The sequence below is a fragment of the Ambystoma mexicanum genome, chromosome 2p, assembly GCF_040938575.1.
Source record: "Ambystoma mexicanum isolate Mex_15411 chromosome 2p, UKY_AmexF1_1, whole genome shotgun sequence".
NCBI lineage: Eukaryota > Metazoa > Chordata > Amphibia > Caudata > Ambystomatidae > Ambystoma > Ambystoma mexicanum.
The window spans coordinates 1,046,106,736-1,046,127,267 of NC_090923.1; the positions used below are offsets into that span (position 1 = coordinate 1,046,106,736).

Here is a 20,532-nt window from a genome sequence, read left to right on the forward strand (position 1 = left end):
TTGATTACATTTTGGTCTGGTCAAAGTACTGAAACCTATACATTCATTCCAACGATCACTATTACTCACCCTTATGTTTTAATTTCCCTACATGTTGTAAGTTAGGTCTGTACGTTTTTGTTTCCTTGAACTTTCGCACTCAGGGAATTCCCCTTTTCTGCTCTCCTTGACACACTTTCTTTTTCACTCCACAGATGACGTCCTGGATGCCACCCTGGGCGGGTCACAACCTCCTCTCCACAGACAAGAGTCTAGGTTTTGGGACCACCATGGTGGTGATGTGCGCAGCATAAAAGAAAGGGAACACAAATGTGCACTGACAAACACTACACTACTACTTCCACGCTCCAACATTCACATGCAACATAATTTAGGCAAGCACTTTATTTAAAAAGTAGACATCACTGGGAAAGTACTATTCACTTACATGTAATAAAAGCATCAAGTAAACATCACACAAGAACATTTGCATTATCCCCTTGCAGCCCTTTTTTAAAAATTTCCCCCAAGAATGATGGCACACCATCTTTCTGCATTCAGTTGTGTAAATGACCGTGGGAAATATCATTTTTCTCCTGCACATTGCAATAGATTTTTGTTTCCCCATGAACCAAAAATAGTTTGATTTTAAAGTTTAACAAAATTAGTAACCCCCCCCCACCCCCCACCACCCTGCATGCGCTCCCCACCAGCCCAGCCCCCTTTTCCCAAGTGACTTTGCCAAAGAAGGTGGTGCTTGATCCACTGGACTTGCTATTCAACACAGGGAAGCCTGTGTGGATATTATGGATCCATCTTCATGCATGCGCTCATTGCGGGCAGCGGGCATCTGTGGCTATATCCAAGATGGCAGTGACTGGATATTTGGCGATTCCACAGGTATTGCTTCCCCGGTGCATGCGGAAATAACCCTGGGGAAGAAAAGGACAAAACCAGTGTTAAACTGAGATGAGCAAATTCAGTGTGTACATAAATGCTCGTTTTTGCATGTAGTCGCCAACTTGCTGCAATGGGGTTGGGGAGGCGCAGAACAGTGGAAACATTGGTTAGCATATACTAAAGTTAAGCAAGAAGGAGGTTTAAGCCTTCCAGTAGCATTCCAGTAGGCCATCACTGCCACTACTCCACCCCTCTATAATCATCCAGGTTGTAGTAGCCCTCAAAATGCAGAGCAACACTACTAGGATGGGAGAACGAAATCCCATCCTGTGAGTGTGTCAAACCTCAGAGCAAAGACTGTGCACGTGCCTCCTACCTTGGAGCACAATCTCACTAATTTGGTGCAAATCTTGCAAGTGGGAGCCTCGGAATCCCCTGCGTGTGTGTGGGCTGCAGACCCCGGATCACATGCTCAATTCTTCAGTGTGAAACTCTGGCCAAGGCTCTTTGGGCAAGCGTTCAGGGTGGGTCTCACACCTTTAAACAGTGTGATATATTGAGTGGGTACCTCACTCCTTGGAGCATAGTATCACCCGTTGCTTGTAATCTCACAACTGAATGTACAGTTTCACTTTTGATCATCTCAGTGACCCCATGTATATTAATGGAATCAGTTTCACACCTGGTAAGACAATTATATTTCTGTTAAAACACTCCAAATTCTCACTCCAGTTTTCTCGATCTATAGATCCATAATATATTCATTCAATGTGTGCGCAGGGGTGATAACTTGTGCCTGAGAGACCTCATGCTTTCATTCAGGAGAGATAAAGGGGTAACAACCCCATGTATGTGGGATGAGGCTCATTTTGCCCCATGGCCCCTCACTGCAGAATGAGTGAGCAGGTTTTAAGACCCTGCTGATTCTGCTATCCTACAGGCTCGAGCCTTCTATCCCTTGCCCATTCACGGCTTCCAACATCCTCAACAGCAGCTTATGGACAGCAGGCAGCTCGGGACATGCCTGATGCCTATTGAATGTAGCTAGATCTACTATTTAGACATTGGGAGAGTGCCATGAATCCACATTGGTGGTGAAGAAGCACTCAACATACAGAACACAATGGTAAAGTGTTGCAGTCCAGCTGAGAAATGACAATTAGGTCTGTTTAAATGTAAAGCAGAGTGGATGAGAGGTACACGCACTGTGCCATTAAAAATAAATCAGCTGTTGTGGTTGGAAGTGCTGCTGCTGTGGCATCAAGAGTATGCAATTCCATGCGGGGTAGTGTTTGTCATTTCCTATTGAAGTATAGCAGTCCTATTGAGAATTGCCATTAAAAGTGAAGCTGTCCAGTAGGCTGGCTCAGTGCTGCCCCATAAAAGGTGTAGAAGCCTCTCTGAGAAGTGGCAGTACTGTCCCAATGGTGAGAAGTGTAGTATTTTCACATGCAGTATGCTTAAGTACTTTGTGTTATTGAATAGTGGTGCTACATTCTGAGTAATTCCATCCCTTTAAATATATTAGCTCTTGTATAACCACAACAGTGTCGAGTTATCCTGGTGATGATGAAGATGATGTCAGACTTGCTCAATAGTTCTGGTTCTGTATCATTAAATGTACTTCAGATCTTCAGAGTCTCGGGAGGATAGCTCAGGGGCAACGTGCTCGCAAGCAAGAGAACACGAGGCAACACAGGTTTGATCTGTCCGTCCACGCAACACAGGTTTGATCCCTCGGTCCTCGCTTAGAAACCTCTGGGTATTATGTGCATTATAAATAACCAATTAAAATTAAAATAAATAAATCTGCTGAGAAGTGCTGGGGCCTTGTCAATGAGAGTGTAGCAGCACAACAGAGAAGTGCTGATGTTGTCCCACCAAAAGTATAGCAGCCCCACTAAGATGAACTAGCATTGCCTCAACAAAAGCATAGTATTACTGCTGAGAAGATTTAACATTTGTAGAAGCCGTGTTGGGAAACAGCAGTACTACCCCATCAAGAGTATAGCGAGCTAACTGAGGAGTACCAGAATTGCTCCATTTCAAATATGGCAGCTCTACTAGAAAGTGCTGGCTCATATAGATTACACAGCCCTGCTGAGAAGTGCTGTTACTGTCTCTATAATAGCCTAATAGCTCTGCACCATTAGAGTTACAGCACCCAAGTACTGTCCCATTGAATGCTATTACACTGAACAAGGTCAACGGTATGGCAAGGTCCATACTGGGTTCTATGTGATAATTCTGCATTTTACCCATAAACAGATGCAAATTGCCTCCATTTCTAAAAATCGCTTTGGGTTTGGTGTACCTCTACATCTGGGCACCCCTCTTACCAAGAGGGGTGCACAGATGTACAAATACACCCAACCCAAAACGATTCTTAGAAATTGAGGGACAGATGCAAAGCAAGAGCCTCTTGCTTTGCATCTGTGCCTCAATTTCTAAAAAATATTTTGGGTTGGGTGTACCTCTACATCTGTGCACCCCTCTAACCAAGAGTGGTGCACAGATTTACAAATACACCCAGCCCAAAACGATTTTTAGAAATTGAGGGACAGACTTGCTTTGCATCTGTGACTCCATTTCTAAAAATCGTTTTGTGTTGGGTGTACCTCTACATCTGTGCACACTGGTGCACAAATGTAGAAGTATAACCAACCTAAAAACGATTTTTAGAAATTGAGGGACAAATGCAAAGCAAGAGCGTCTTGCTTTGCATCTGTCCCTAAATTTCTAAACATCGTTTTTTACCCCGGCCGCCAGAGAGAGAGACCGTATGGATGGAACAAAGGGATATTCATACTGCGTCTCTTCTCTTCGGCCCGGTGGGAGGGTGGGCTCAGCCCTGACTTCATTCTGCTGGCGGGTACCCGGGCCCCAGAGCTCCCACATACTCAGCACCCCTGGTTCGGGGGAGGAGGGATGCTTACCAGGAATCTTTTTTTAATAATGGGTTAAAATTGTGCATTGTGCAGCACACTTTGTGTGAAAAGTTAGATAAAAGCCTCATAGTTTACAATCCGTTTCATTGGATAAGACACTCATCAACTTGAATTTGCCCTTGCTGCGAGATAAAAATGCTGTGAAACAGAATGAAAACGTCCTTTGTCATTCCCACAAGAACCCAGGACTTTCACACTGCATTCTCATTCATGCACGTACCCATGTTATACAACATTCACTCTGCACTCATTCATAGGTGCACACTTATACGGACATCCCTATGCATGCATACATACAATTCTCGCTAACATGATTGACACATACAATTTCTTTTCTTTACCTGCTTCTCTCGACCCTCAACAAGATGCTGCCTCCTCCTCAGCTGCTCCCCAGGCCATATGGCTCTCTCGCTCCAAGCAGACAGGTGCCAGAAAGCAGGGAGAGCTTTCATCTCACCACTGCCCTTGCTTCGCATCTGCTGACCTATTTGTACATGCCCACTCAGCTCTGCTGCCTCTCTTCGTGAAGCAATCCATCTTAAATCATATCCTTCATGTGAGTTTAGTTCTTTACATAAACCTATTCAATTGGACAATCCTTCTCCTGCCATGCACCCACCCTCTGGAACTTGATCCCAGTGTCGGCTTGGAATGCCACCACAATTCTGCAATTTCGCAAATCTCTCAAAACATGACTCCTGCAATAATACCTGATCAAGGACTAATTACAATGGACGCACATACCGATGCACAGACCTCACAGTTCTGTACTACTGTTAAGATACCAGCCCAAATACTGGATCCCACACTCGGTACGGCGCTCCTCTTCTCTTGAGGTAGGCCCATGCTTTAAACAATAAAATAAAAAAATAAAACATGTTGGGTTCTTAAGAAAGGTAAAGCACCAGACGCTGGTGGCTACTCCTTTGATTTTTATGCCCAATTCTCATAGATATTGGCTCCTAAATTATTTGATCTGTTTTCCTATTTTGCACATATTGGTAGGTAATGCTAATACTTTTCCTAAACCTGATAAGGACTCAGAGCTACCATTTCACTTTTTAATTTCGATTGTAAAATGTTCGCAAATGTAATTCCTGATAGGATTGAACCCTTTCTTACTCATCTAGGGCTGATCAAACTGAGTTTAACGGTTGTATTTCTTCTGCCAATTCTAGGCTTTTTACATTTTCTTCATATTACCCACAAAGCTGTGCAGCAATTGCCCTGGAGGTGGTAAAAAAATCATCGTGTTAGGGTCTATTTGTTTGTCATTAAAGTGGCATAGTTTTAGGACTCAATTTATTTCTCAAATTTGACTTTTGTATTCAGATCCAAAGATCTCTATTGTTTTATATGGTTTTATTCCCCCCCTTTTCTGTGTTCAGAGGCACTAGACAGGGTTGTCCTTTATCCCCCTTTTGATCTATTCTAGCTAGAACCGTTTCTGGCATTGATTAGATGAAATGCTATTTCCCTAGTAGTCTATAAAAGAAAATGAAGATTAAGCTTGGTGCGTATTTTGATGATATTTCTTATTTTGTTTTTAATTTCTTTTAATGAGAGACCCAAACTCTAGCATTCAAAACCTCTTTCAATGTGCAACACTTTTTTCCTCTGTTTCTGGTTACATATTAAATATTGATAAATTGGAAGTGCTCCTGCTTAATCCATATTGTCTGAACATTGATCGCATCAATTTTTATATGAAATGGTGTCCAAATAATATGTAGTATGTAGGTGTACACATTGCTAGGTCAGTCACAGAGACCATTAAACTAAATTCTGCTCCTTTATTAACCTCACTGAATGACTGGGGTCGTTCTTGGTCTACATTGTTTCTTTCTTGGTGGGGACGATTGGAAGCTATTCAAATTATGCTATCTCCCATTGTACTTTATATTTTGAGCATGCTTCACCTCCCCTTTCCTATCTCATTTTTTAAATAATTCATTCTATCCTTGCAAAATTTGTTTTCGAATTTCAAACTATTCCATGCTGCTTTTATTGCTAAATAAGCGCACTCCTAGTATTAATCCCCCAGCCTGGTCTATTTTGGAAATCGTGTTTGTAGCCCCGTTCGTACTAGTGTTAGCTTTTACTTAAATAATAGTACTAAAAGTATTATAATTGCATCAATATAACCGCTTGGCATTTGTAAGTTTATTTTCCTGCTTGTAGGTACGACATTGGAATATGATTCACATTATGTCTGACATAATAAATTGATTAAGATTAATGTAAACCTATCTACTGGAAACATTGGGTGAAAAGGGGGATTCATTTTCTAACACAATTAATGGGGATGGTCTTTTGTGATTTGATGAGGTAAGGGTTAAATTTGCTCTTTCTATTACTTTTTTATCTCAGTATATTAAGTCGCTGAAGGCCTTTATTGATAACATAGCATTTCTATTAAAAAATAAATCTACGCAGACGATATTGGATTGTGTTTAATTTATTTATCCTCTTTTAAGGCCTCATCATTTTTTTCTATACTAAATCCTAGTAATTGCTACTTTTGGGGGTAAAAAAAGGTAAGTGTAATCTGTGTTTATTTTGCTTTTTAATATATAATTTAGAACCTGGGAAGTGACGTAGATGAAGCTCCCAGCCAATCAGAGTTCAGAATGTGGGCTTTACCTTATGATATTGGCATGACTTTCGATGCTCCTGAGCAATAGGAAGCTGCCATCTTCATTCCTGGCCTCCGGGCACTTGCCTCCAGTCAGTCCACTAAATCACCCCTTACTGCCTCTCCACTGGCCCACCAAACATCCCCTGCATTCGCTTACCTCGTTATGTCTCTCACGGCTGCTTTCCTGCACTCTCCACTTACCCCAACTGGCCTGCTTCTTCACTCATCCTGAAATGGTCTCCAAGGAAACGGAGAAGGGACTAGGAGTAGTTACCTTCTCACTTTTTCATTAGCAGGCTTTTTTATGCCCTTCTTTTTACTTGTGAAACTGCTGCCAGGATACTAATAACTATAACCCCATCTATGAGGGACATTGATGTCTGTTAATGGCGCCCGGGACAGGGGGTAAGGAAGGCATGGTATCAAACAGTGACGACAGACGCAAGTAATCGCAGTTCAAGTGTGTTTATTGAACTTCAAATCTAAGGATAGAAGCAAGCTACGACCATCAAATAATAATGCAGTCCTAGTGGAGTCTGTCAAAATAAAAGGGCCTATACTAATAAACCTTTTGCCTATCCTTACTTCTAAATACAAAATGGTGTGGGATAACAATGTATGTAAAAGAAAGGTGTTCAAGGAATGATGTCAGTATAGTTGAGCAGTTGGCTTCCCTTACCCACATTTTCAGAATGGGGCAAGGTGTCATGTGGGAGACTCGCACACACTCTGGCTTCTTGGCCACGAGGTAACAGTTCAAATCATAATCATCAGGGTCTTCCGCCAAAGTCTCTCTCCCAAATGACAGTCTCTTATTGCAGAGGGCCAGATGTAACAACAAAACACAATTGTTCCTCTCCTTTGTCAGGGTTTTCACATTCACAAGTTAACAACTAGTCTCTGTCCTTTGGGCTCGCACCACGGATCCCCCTTGTTAGGGCTCAGACCCCTTTTCTACAATGTTCACACCGGTCTCCCTCTTTTGGGCTCAGTCCCCTTTTTTTACACAATGTTCACAAATGGTCTCCCTTGTTCGGGCTCGGCCCACGGATCCTCCTCATTCGGGCTGAGATCCTCTTGATATCAGAATCAAAGACTTACAAATGTGCTATGGGTTTTGCTTAAACCGTTGCAGGACCACTTTGATTCACAATTGTATTTCACATCAATCTTCTACTTTCGTTTCTCTTGGTGAGATACCTTACAGAGACTTTCAATTGAGCACATTTACGGCGCCGGACCACCTTGTCAATGGTATCGTATCTTTCCTTCTTAAGTTCCAACATTCATCAGCAGTTTAGCTTTACTCGCGTCTTTTATCACACACGTTTAACAATGTTCGTTGCAGCGCTCGTTATAAAATGTTGCAGCTTGCAATCTTGACTTCAACACAGACCGGTCTTGCATCGGTCTCCCCAACTCACTGGCTGTGTTGATCTGTCGCTTCTTTGTTCTTAGAGCCAAGGAGTATAGCACAGCGTCGGCTGCTCCTCCCCCTCTTGGTCAGTTACGCGGGAGGGCCCTCGGTATCTCAGACACACAATGCAGGATTCTTCAGTCTGATTTCTTGGCCTTACGCTTTCTGCCTTGAAGGTTTCTTGAAAGTAACAGAATCTTTGTGAAAAAGTTAAGGCTTCCTCCCTTCTCATGAACCCCTCTCATGCCTTGCTGTCTTTCTCCCCTCGTTCTGCCGAATCGAAACTGCTGTTCCTTCGTGTGCTTTGTCCAGCTCAGCGTGTGCTCTCGTCAGTGGTCAAAGTGAGCAGGAGCGGTGCTCCTCTACTTTTATAAATTACCTTTTACAGCTCCTATACTTTTATTTTAAAAAGAAACCATTCTGGAATGGTTTCATTTTAAAATAAAAGTGTAATAAAAGTGTAGGAAGAAGTTGAAAGTTGCCCTTTCAGTGCACTGCACTGAACATTCCCTTAAACAGCAGGTGCAAGTGTTTGGTGGTGTGTATTGTGTGTGTGAGGGGACGTGATGATGGGGTTTGTGGGGAGTGGGTGCAGGCCAGCAGGGAACATAGTTCCACTACTTCTTTTCATACACTTCAACCACTGGCTCTCGTGCTCCGCCTTTTATCCGTGTGGGGAAGTGTAATGTTCTTTTAGCTGGGGAAGCAGGAAGTGGCCTCAAGCCCTAGGCACATAGACAGTGGTATTGCTTCATTGTATACTATTTTATGTGCAACTTTTAAACTGTTAAACTTTCAATTGGGGAATCTGAAATCGAACTGAAAGTGAACCGCTAATCCTCATTCTGAGGGAGCGAGTCCCTGGGTTCATTGTTTTCATTGTTTTAAAAGCACTGTATGTGCATTATTATGTACTTTCTTTCGAATCGTGTGCCGGGAAAGACGTGAGTACCGTTTAGCCTACACGGACTCCGTTTCCCAGATACCCGAGGGTTTGCTGCTGCGCGCGCCTCACGCGGCCGGACACGTAACACGTGACGCGTGTCACGTGATACAGCCCTAAACTGGCCCGCGTCAGCCTGTTTAGGCCTGTTTGTGGCCTGGAGCGGCGAGCGGCGTGGAACGCTGCCGGACCCAGTGCATTTTGCTTTTTACATCAAGCTGGGAAGACATTGATATGACTATGGAGACTCTAAAAGGCAATGCAAGTTACTCTGTTAGCCAAATGACATCATGGAATGTTGGACAGGGCCATGTACATGTTAGATGCCTAAATAAAATTCGGCAATTAGGATTATTAAAGAATACCCAGCCATCAGGGCAAATAGAGACCCTCACCTTAAAAGTGGCTTCTCTGAATGCGCGTTCGGCAGTAGCCCACGCTGTAGAGGTGGGAGAGCTTATTTTGGAATTAGACTTGGAACTTCTGTGCCTAACTGAGACATGGTTCACCGAAGGGTCACAAACAATGTTTCATGAACTGGTCCCAGAGAAGTACACCATTCAATTTATAAACAGAAAGGAGAGGAGGGGGGATCGCGATAATCTATAAGTCATGTTTAACTATCTCACATATGGAGAAACTAGACTGGAATGACAATATCCAGTTTGGAGAATTCTCTATTCTGATGTCCCCTACCCAAGCCATTAAAGTGTTGTTGGGCTATAGGCCACCAGGACCCTTATTAGACTTTCTGGATGCTCACCTTACATTGTTGGGGAGTAAACACAATAACATACTGTGTATGGGAGATTGGAATATCTGGCTAGAAAAAGATAATCTGCACCCCTACTATACGGCGTTGACGGAACTTTTAGGCAATCATGACCTGGAGCTCATCACCAGGGAACCGTCCCATAAGAAAGGACATTGTCTAGATCTCCTAGCTGCAAGAGGGGGAATTGTCCAACTGGCCAAGACTGTCCCGTTGTTGTGGTCAGACCACCACCTACAACAGGTAGTACTTAAGGATACAGGACACCAGAGGGGGAGAGGACGGGAAAGCAAACCTGTGTGGAGCCGGAAAGCGGCTGATTTAGGGAAAATCCCTGGGGAAGAAGTTGAAAATAGACTGGCAGATATAGACATCAATCTGACCTGTGAGGAATTTTTTAGTAAAGGGATAGACCTGATTAAGGACATTTGTGATAAATATACACCACTCAAACTTAAATCAGTCAAACATTCCAAAACGTGGTTCAATCCAGCATTGAGCCTAATGCGGAAACAAGTGCGCCAGGCCAATCAAATCTGGAGGGCCTCTAAACTAGAGGCAGATGCAGAGATGGCGAGGATTCGCCTAAGACAATATAAAAACGGCATTTTTACGGCGAAAACTTTTTTTCTCCATGAAGAAATCAAGGCAACAGATAATCAGTCGAAGGCTTTATTTGACGTAGTATCTAGGTTTAGGAATCCTAAATGCATGTCAATACCGACAGCTAATTCTCAGGAACAGGCCAATAAGTTCAATAACTTTTTTGAACAACAAATTGTGGATATTCAGAGTAATATCAATGAAGTACTGGAGGCAGAAAAATGGGGTGAAGTAGGAGAAGAGACACCAGAAATAGCAAAACCAGAAAAGAGAGAGATCTTTAGTTTCCAACTTATTGAACAAAAAACCATTCAGGATCTAATACTCCAATTAAAACTGACCAAAGATTCAGCATTTCCTATGCCAGCTTGTACTGCTATCAGTCTAGCTTCTAATCTTACCCCATTCATAACGACTTTTGTGAACAAATCACTTACAGAAGGCTATGTTCCTAGTGCACTCAAGAGTGCACTGGTAAAACCCTTATTGAAAAAACCTAACCTAGATCCCAAGGTACTTAAAAACTACCGCCCGGTAGCGAATCTATGCTGGCCCACTAAAATCCTGGAGAAAATAGTCTGTAACCAATTCCAACAGTTTGTGGATAGTAAGGACACACTGGATGAACACCAATCAGGATTCCGCCCCAATCATGGGACGGAGTCGGCGTTGCTAGCAGTCCAGGATGACCTACTGGAAGCAGCAGATAGGGGAAGCAATTCAATATTGCTGATGCTCGACCTATCTGCAGCATTTGATGCTATCAACCACAAGATTGTCCTTCAACGGATTAAGAACATCGGAAGGGCAGACAAAACAGCGGTAGACTGGTTCGACTCCTTTCTACAGGACAGAACACAGAGGGTAACCCTGGGAGCTTTTCTCGCAGACTTAATACATTTGAGGTGCGGAGTCCCCCAGGGGTCAGCACTTTCTCCGCTGATCTTTAATTTATACATTCGACCACTATTTGACATCCTGAGGAGACACGGTCTAAGATTTCACTCATATGCGGATGACACACAGATTTATGTGGAGACGGATAATCTGTCAGAGGCTTTCGAGATGACAGACCGTTGTATGCAGGAGGTAAAAAAGTGGATGGTCTGCAATCAACTACAACTCAATCCAGGCAAAACAGAAATAATTTTGTTTAGATCAGAAAAGAAATATAGAGAGGAAGACACAAACTGCAACCTGCAAATCCTGGGAGTGAATATTCCATTCTCAAGGAAAGTAGTAAAAAATCTGGGGTGCATTTGGCAGGAAAATCTGGCTAGTGAAGCCCAGATAGGGGCAAAGGTAAAGTCGGTATATTATTCTCTGAGAATGCTTAGAAATGTGCTCCCTTTTCTATCATCTCAGGATCTCCCAGTAGTGGTGGGGGCCCTGGTCAACTCCCACCTTGACTACTGCAATAGTCTCTTGACAGGGATCCCCAAGAAACTAATGCTAAGACTGCAGAGGGCCCAGAACGCGGCCGTCAGGCTAATAGCACACCTGGGCAAAAGAGATCATGTCTCCACAGCCAGGAAATCGTTACACTGGCTGATGGTGGAAGATCGCATTAAATTTAAGGTGGCATGTCTGATGTACAAGTGCTATTACAAACTTGCACCTCGTTATTTGAACATCAGAATTCAACACTATTATCCAACCAGAGTCCTTCGTTCGGAAGATAAATTGCTGCTATGTGTCCCGAGGACAAAATGTATCTCAAAAGGAGACAGAAGGTTCTCTGTATTTGGGCCTAAACTCTGGAATCAGCTGCCCCTTAGCACCCGATCTTGTAACACGCTGGGAAGATTCAGAAAGGAATTGAAAACCTTCCTATTTAATAGATTCCTTGCCTTAGGGCCGCTACCACTTAAAACTCCCCACAGTGAAATGGTCAACTTCTAGTTAACATCTGCACCCGAATGCAGTTATCTGCCCGGTGCGCGTAAGAAATAAATCAAAATCAAATCATTAATGTAAATCAGGTGTGAGTGATTGTCAATAATTTCCTGAACAGGCCTGACCATAATATTGGGACATGTCAGGTACACGGCTCAGGTGTGATTCTGTTTTCTCCCAGAGCGGGCTGTCTGTGTGAAAGTGTTCATGCAGGAAAAGGAGGTTGGGGTGGGGGGGTGGTGGGTTGAGTTTCTAAATATCCTATCAGATAGGATGGGGAAAAAGTGTTACCGGGAGAGGGATACCGCGTCTCACCATCCGGTGTCCCACTCCCAAAGACCCCTCACCCAGGTGATCCTTCCGCACTGGTCCACCCCCAGGAACTGGATCAAAAAGTGATGACCGGGTCCTGGCCACCTTCATGAGGGATCCCTGGGGACTAGCAGGTGACACACCTTCTGGTTTCTCACAGGGGGCAGTGTTAAGTAATGCCTGCCATCTTGGGGGTTTCTGCTTATTAATTCTTAAGTGTTGGCATACAACTATGCTGACAACACCCAGTTGATTTTTGGAATGGAAGTGGATGAATTAAAAAAAAACACTCTTCAGGGGTGTCTTTTGGCTATTTATGGCTGTATGCATGCAAATCATCTAAAGATGAACCCAGCAAAATCAGTAATTATGATTGTTGGGAATCCCAAATTACTAAAGTCTCCGAAACCAGCTAGATATACTCCTCGAGAAGACGTCTTTATCGGGACAGAACTGGGTAAATAAAGAGCCCAGGATTGCATGCGTCATTATTCACTCTCCCGCAACCTTACAGGTCAAGAAGATCATTAACAAATACTGGTCAGTGGCCAAACTTACCTTACAGAATGAGGAGAAGCCTATGTTTGCACTCAAACATGCCCGCAACCAAAGAGATAAACTGGTAGATTCTAGATGTACTAATATCAAACCCAATAACACCTTGTGGAATCTACGTCCCTTAATTGGCCATTACACATGTGGTATATGTTCTGTCTGCACCGTTTTACAGAAAAGACCCTTTCATTCCCCATCAGAGAAAACATATGGGAACTAAGAGAACTCACTAACTGTAAAATCCAGAAAGTCATTTATTGTATTGAATGTCCCTACCACCTCAGATACGTGAGCCAAACAAGCAAATCACCAAACATGAGAATATGCAAGCATAGATCACAAATTAGGTGCAAGGTCATTACTGCACCCATGGTTCAACATTTTCTCTCACTGAGACACTCGCCAGAAGATCTAAAATGGTGGGTGCTTGACACTGTGAGGAAATAACAATGTGGACCAACTGCTGCTGCAAAAAGAATCTCGATGGATTCATCGTATAAGATCTCTCATAGATGGCTTGAATGAACAACTTGGTTGGCCATAATTCTGATTGTACTTAATTGAAAATAGTTTTTTCAACATATGCATAATCAGGCATCAATGCAGGCTGAATAAATGCAATTGTCATACGAATAGTGCCAGAAACTTAACCTTTGCCAAGCTGATCTGTCACTCTGCTGTTATTCAGCCGAAAATGTTGAACATATAATATTTGACTTGGGTACTTTATGAATATTAATGAATGTTATTTCATAGTGATTTTAGATCACAGAATTAGTATCATTTTTCTCCTGTACGATCAATAAAAACATGCCATTGTTTTTCAAATTAATGAATATATTTGTAACAAAAAAACTGTCTGATAAGTCAAAATGTACTATTCATTATATAGAGGCAACTTCAGGTTCCTGTGTAAATTAAGTAAACAATATGGTGGCATGAATATACCATCAAGTAAAGACCTTACCTAACAGTACTGTCATTTACCTTCCTGTATTTAGGAATGTTCATACCAGTTGATTTGAACTTTTTTAAAAAATGTTGTTAATTCATAATACCTATGAATGTTATTCTGCCTTAAGGATTTTAGGTGTAAAATCATTATTATTGGGTTTATATTAGCATGTCCTGATCACACAGTTTAAGTGCTATTGCTAATCGCAGTTTTCCTTTTCAATAAACATGGGCACATATTGAAAATTGTTCTCCTAGATCTTGTAACCCCTAGTCAATGGTCGGAGTGGGCGGGAGCGGTGTTCCTCTACTTTTCTTTTTTAAGTTTTACTGTTCCTATACTTTTTATTTTAAAAAGAAACCAATGGTTTTGTTTTAAAATAAAAGTGTAGGAAGAAGTTGAAACTTGCACACTAGTACACTACACTGAACATTCCCTTAAACAGCAGGTGGGTTTATTTGGGGGTTTGGTTTGCCTGTGGGAGGGGCTGTGGCGGTGGGTTTGTGGGCAGGCCAGCAGAGAAAATACTTCCACTACTTCTTTTCGTACACTTCGACCACTGCCCCTAGTTTATCAACGCCATATTCTTCAAAATGTCTGAGTTTTTGATGCATTACAAAAATGTCCAGACGCCTGCATCCACTGGAGGTTTTGGTTCAGAACGCTAGGAAGTCACCTTTCTTAATGCAGCATTAACACAATTACAATAGCGTCACTGCAGACCCTTTAAAAACACATTGTAGAGGTACTGTAATGTCTTATGTTTATGTTCGTGGATGGCAAGGAAACTTGCCCATCCGTTGATGTTGGTGAAGCCAATGAGGTTGGGACACATGAGTGGGCGGGGCGACCGCCAAGGATTTTCAGTATGATGTTGAATTAAAGAGGCGACGATTCATACACTCGGCCTGTCTCTGTAACTTATTGCGTGGTCTTATTTCTGACAGCTTTGGACCCCAGACCAAGTATAAACGGGTACAAGCCCACATAGGCTCATTGTTTCCCAATTGGATTATTACCTGGATTCATAACATGGCTACATGGATTCATAACATGACTATAACATGGTTTAAGGAATTTGCCATGATTTATAGTTTTTACAGATTATGTGCGTAAACAGCATTATAGCATTTACCGTAATTTGTTTACTTTGATGTATGGGTGCCACATTCTATGACGCTCTTTGCGTCACTGCTGACCTTTAACTTAGATTCAGGTGTCCGAGTCTACACAGGCTTCTTGCTTAACACAGGACGCTGTATTTTACAGTGTCTCCTTAAATCAAAACAACTCTTTTTGAGTTTTGCCAGGTGTTCCCTGATTCTTATCCTCAACTGCCTGATTGTACTTCCATTATATAGTTTCTGACATACACATATAATGGCATGTACTACATGTGTAGTTTTGCAATTAATGAGATCTCTAATTGCAATCTCTGCGCCTGGTTTGTAGGAGAACCTGTCACAATCCCGATGTGCAACTTTGCACATGTTACATGTGCCACATCGGTGAAAGCCAGCCAGGATCCTCAATCAATCGCTACCCCTGTTAGCATTTGTTTGTTCACTTTTCATGAAGGATGGACATAGTAGATTCCTGATTGTTGGCACGCTGGTGTATACACATTTAGGCTTGCGGGTGATATGTTGTTGCAAATCTTTATCCATGTACAAGAGATGCCAGTGCCTCTGCACTATTTTGTATAAAGTGTGAGAGTCTTGTGAGTTCTGTGTAACAATATCTGTGGTTGTATTTTTATTGACACTCCCTTTAGGAGTTGGTTGTATAAGGTCATCTCTGGTTAGTCTTTTAATCTTATCTAAAGATTACTTCACTGTAGGAGTTGGAGATCTTATTTCTTGAAACCTCTTAGAAGAAAAGTGCACATTCGCTATCAAATAGTTGGTCTTGGCCGATGGAACTCTTCAGCTGGTATATTATTAATTGTCATTTTGCGGTGACAACTTGACGCATGTAGAGTGGAATTTGCTTTGGTACTTTTACGAAAGGTACATGTTTCAATTGTACTTTCCTCTATATAGATATGCAAATCTAGAAAGTCAACTGATGTGGAATTGCAGTGTCCTGTAAGGCAAAGTCCAAGTGAATTCTTGTTTAGGTACTGAATATAGTCATTGAATGCTTCCGACGTATCATTCCATATTAGCAGAATGTCGTCGATATACCTCTTCCACAAAATGACATGGGGTCTGTAGTCTCTGGTATTAAGTGTATGCGTTTCCTCATATTGGGCCATAAAGAGGTTTGTTAGCGATGGTCCGTATTTGGCCCCCATAGCAACCCCTTTAATTTGTGAATAGTATGTTTCATTGAAAAGAAAGATGTTGTTTTCCAATGTGAATTTGAGGAAGGATTTGATAATATCAACATGCTGTAGATGTGACACTGAGTGATTCCTAAAAGTGTAATCTATGGTTTTGATAGCTAAGACATGGTCAATTGAGGTATAAAGCGTTGTCACATAGAGTGTGGCTAGCTGGTAACCTTCTTTCCAGTCAACATTTCTAAGTAGTTGAAGTACTGCTGTGCTGCCTCTTGTGTAAAATGGTAATTGCAAAACATACTGTCTAACGGTATTGTCAAGATATTAGGACAGACCTTCTGTAGCCCACTCAATGCCACTCATTATTGGTTGTACTTGTGGTAATATTTCAAAGGGTTTGTGCATCTTGGGTAGGAAGTGTTTAGTTGGGTGGTGTTGGCCTTTTGATGGATAAAAAGCTTTTCTCATTATCTGTGAACAGACCAAGTTGGTACCATTTGGAGATCGGCACTTGTAAGGCCTACACTATTGATTTGGAAGGATTGGTTGTTAATGTCTTGTAGCACCCTGGTGTGGCTAAATTTGCCAGACCCATGTCAATGTAGTCTTGTCTGTCTAATAAGACAACATTGCCACATTTATCCGCCTTTTTGATTATTATACTAGTATCTGATCCAAGTTTGTTAAGGGTATGTTGCTCATTCCAGCTTCGATTGTGTCTGGTCAGGTGTCGCTTTTTGTTGGTGGCATCTAGGTGTTTATGTATATCGTTTGTTACAGCTTTGTGGAAAGTGTCAATGACATTATCTGAAGACAACTGTGGTGTAAATTTGGAGCTGGGTCTCAGTTCTTGTAATGATAAGCTACTTTGCCCTACTTGTACATCTATGCATATTACTTCCCGATTAGTCAGTGCACTTTCATCTAAAGATACAAGAAGGTGGGTGTTTTCTATAACAGTGATAGAAAATTCACTAGGCGTGGGTGGTTCTTCCTTCGGAGCATATGTCTTGACTTGGGCTGCAAAGAACGTTTTGAGTTTGTGAACAAACTTGAAAATGTCTATCTGAAACTTGACGAAGTCAGTGCCATTACTTGAGCAAAAGATGAGCCCTTTTTCGGGACATCCTCTTCTGTCTTGGACAGTGACTTACTGGATAAATTGATAACAAGATTTAACAGTTTGGCATTTGAACGTTTTTCTTGGCTCCTGATCTTGTCATTCGACTACTTATCCCCCGGCCTTGGTTTGAGCCGATCCTTCCCAGCCCGCTTGCCCCAGACGTTATGTTGTGAGTTGTGGTATTTTGCACCAGTGGGTCTTGAAACCTGACCTGTGTGGTGTTGTTTCGTAAGGTGCCCTTTTTGTATCTGCGAAACTGTTCTAAAAAAAACATCTTGGCTCTTGTATTACCACTTCCTGCCCGCTACCACGATTATGGTATGTATTTAATAATTTGAATGTTAATGTCAACATATAATCCATACAATCCTATCTTACTTTTACTTTATCTCACTATTGCCTACCCACTAGCCTTGAGAAAGACCTTGTGTCGAAGCACATGTTGGCTGAACTGAACATCGTCACAAAGTGTCTTTTTTGAATTTTGTTCCAATCAACTTTCAGATTACCTATTTGAATTATATCAGACAAGCGTGACCAACTAGAGTTCGCAATAGTTTGTGACTACAATTCAAGTAGTGACTTTTTTCATGGGCGGTGTCAAACAAGTGCTGTTTTCAGGGTGGTCAAAAGACCACGTGACATTTCCGTGCACACTGATGCTTGACAAAGTAAAGGAAATCAGATACGTGTCGCTTTTCCTATGTGTTGAAATGTATTTAACACGTTTAATACCCCCACCCCCAAACTGGCTATGGGGACTTCTTTTCTTTTTGGTTTTTTAAATCTCTGCTTGTGAGCGCCTTTAGACACTGCCACAATCCCCAGTGAAGGCATGGCTCAGACAGCCATTGTAAAAAGAGTGAGCATCAGTGCACCGTAAGGTGTGCATGGTGGCCACAGGCCCAGTAGCGTGTCCAGACTCTTTTTACTGGGGTGGCCCAAGTGGGACACTGGTTTATGCAGGGCTGACATGAAGTACGTGCGCGCGCACACACACAGACAGACATGATCATAGCTTTGTATAATGTGATGGCACCTGGTGTGGCCAATCAGGTTCACACACGTGCAGTGGAGTATCCAGCATTCCATGAGTGGGTGGGTCAGGAGGGGAAAGCCACGAAACAAGTCCTGCTACTTTCCCTCCCAAATGCAGTGTGCGCAATTGCATACGGTCTCATTTGTGTCACCTAACCGCCCACCCCTACCCCAACCTACTTTTTTGGTGACATTAGTGGCAGATGGCATTTTAACATATAACAAAAAATAAATAAACAGCAGAATCATTACAGATGCAGGAAACTCATCTGTTGGAGCTCTGTCCAGGCGCTCCGAGGCAAAATACATGCATCGCTCCTCATTTGCATATGGATTGCACCAAGAGAAATGACTTCACAGAAAAGGACATGGCAAGGAGCATCAACAGTCTTTGATACTTAGAGGCACCATGGACACAATTTAGTCCGTAACTTCAGCTCTATGCGGAGCAGAGATATGGGGGGTTGTTTTCCCCCGGGATATAACTGTAGTAGAAAACAAGTTTGCTCTGGTGGTATGGAGTGTGTCCTCAGACCTACAGCTGACAGTATGGAGTGTGACCTCAGACCCACAGCTGACAGTGTGCACCTGAGACCTTTGATATACTGGGCTAGGATCTGGTCGACCCCCAGGGTTAGCAAAGTCTAGAGATGCCCTCGAACACATGATGTCACTGGATGGAGCTAGCGCACTACCATGGCTTAAACATGTACAACGTGGATCAGTTTCCTTGGATTTTCCTTGTGGCAAAGCCCCGTGGAAATTGGCAATGAGGGCAAAGGACAAATAAAACAATCTGCTGCCATTCAAGCAAGAGAAAGATGAGGAGAACGCATGTACCCTTCTGAGTTTCGGAGAGTCCTATTTGAGCATCAAGCAAGATTTGGGTTTTGAGATCTGCCAGGATAGGATGCCTCCCCCACTCGCAGGGGCTCTATATACACAATACAGGATGAATACGCTGAAGGTGGCAACACTTAGCATGAAATGGCAAGGCTGCCCGGTGTGTGGTACAGGTGAAGAAGCCAGGTTGCAAAGCGATGATGGCCTCCTACCGAACCCCCTTAATAAGAACATCTGGCTCTAGATGCTTGCCAGATGGCCAAGTCTACTCGGGACCCCAGTGTCATACTTTGTGTCTCAATGCATCCACCGGGCTTGGCTGCGGAGAGCGAGATAACACACACTAGTAGTAATGCGCTGCTTCTTTTAGAGTTTGCGGAAAATACTACGTTGTGCAATGGATGTATTTATCACTGCATTCATGCACTGGCGCATTTTATGCAATATTTTTTAGGAGCATTTATGGAGATTTTCTTTTTCACGGCTCCTTTTTATTGTAAAACATGTGTTGTTGTCTTTTACTGTAATGTGTGTATTGCAGTTGCTTTAATGGTCAAAACCAAATAAAGCATGATCATAATTGAGTCCCCAATTGGCAGCCCCAATGTCCAAGCACCGGACAGCTTTTTCACCCCCGAAGCCCAGTGGTTACTCTTTGATTCTTAATTTTGCAAAGCACAGCAGAGCAGTACTTACCATTTCACCCCACGTGGGACCCCAGCTGTTCTGCAGGATCCAATATGGTATTCTTTTGTACCTTAAAACTAAACGGGGGACAAAACATGCATCGGGCTTAGTTTCAAGTTCTTGAACCCCAAACCTGCCCCAGAGGACCTTAACCCTTTCAGTGCCAGAGCTTCAATGCTTTCCTATGGAAATAGGACATGCTTAGACTTCTTGAGGGTGGTGGGTTCAACCCCATAAGCCACACTACAAAGTCCTTTGCTAGGGCACCCCCCCTCACTCCTGCCATGCTATTTCTGAAAGCAAGAAGTGCATAAGCTCATAAGTGCCACATTCTAGTCTGTTCCTGTATGGGGGTCCTAGCACACCACAAAACCCACCTGCCCACCAGAACTCGCTCTTGCATTGGCTGTGGCATTGCTCTCTATCCGCTACGGTTGTTGCCAGGATGTATTTCATAGGTTACTCTAATGCACCCATCTTGCCCGTGTTTAAACTCTTAAGAAATGTTGACATTGCACCAGACTACTCCACAAACCAGCTTCTCTAATAATAGGACCGTGATGGGGTCAGGATTGAGCTTGCCGCTCTAAGGGCATAGAGTCTTTCCACCCTAACCTTCTAACCCAATGCAATATGAAA

The 20,532-nt window shown here is 42.7% G+C and overlaps 1 protein-coding gene across 1 annotated transcript in view; it reads right to left on the reverse strand.

Moving 5' to 3' along the window:
• Positions 1–369: 369 nt before the first annotated feature.
• The window catches only part of CTSW (cathepsin W), a 242,907-nt gene continuing 222,744 nt past the window's right edge, over positions 370–20,532 (reverse strand). The window contains exons 10-11 of the mRNA XM_069644937.1: positions 19,903–19,970; positions 370–911 (exon numbers count right to left, since the gene is read on the reverse strand). Of these exons, the coding sequence (XP_069501038.1) occupies positions 810–911; positions 19,903–19,970 (170 nt within the window). The 3' untranslated portion in view covers positions 370–809. The remainder of the gene's footprint in view (positions 912–19,902; positions 19,971–20,532) is intronic.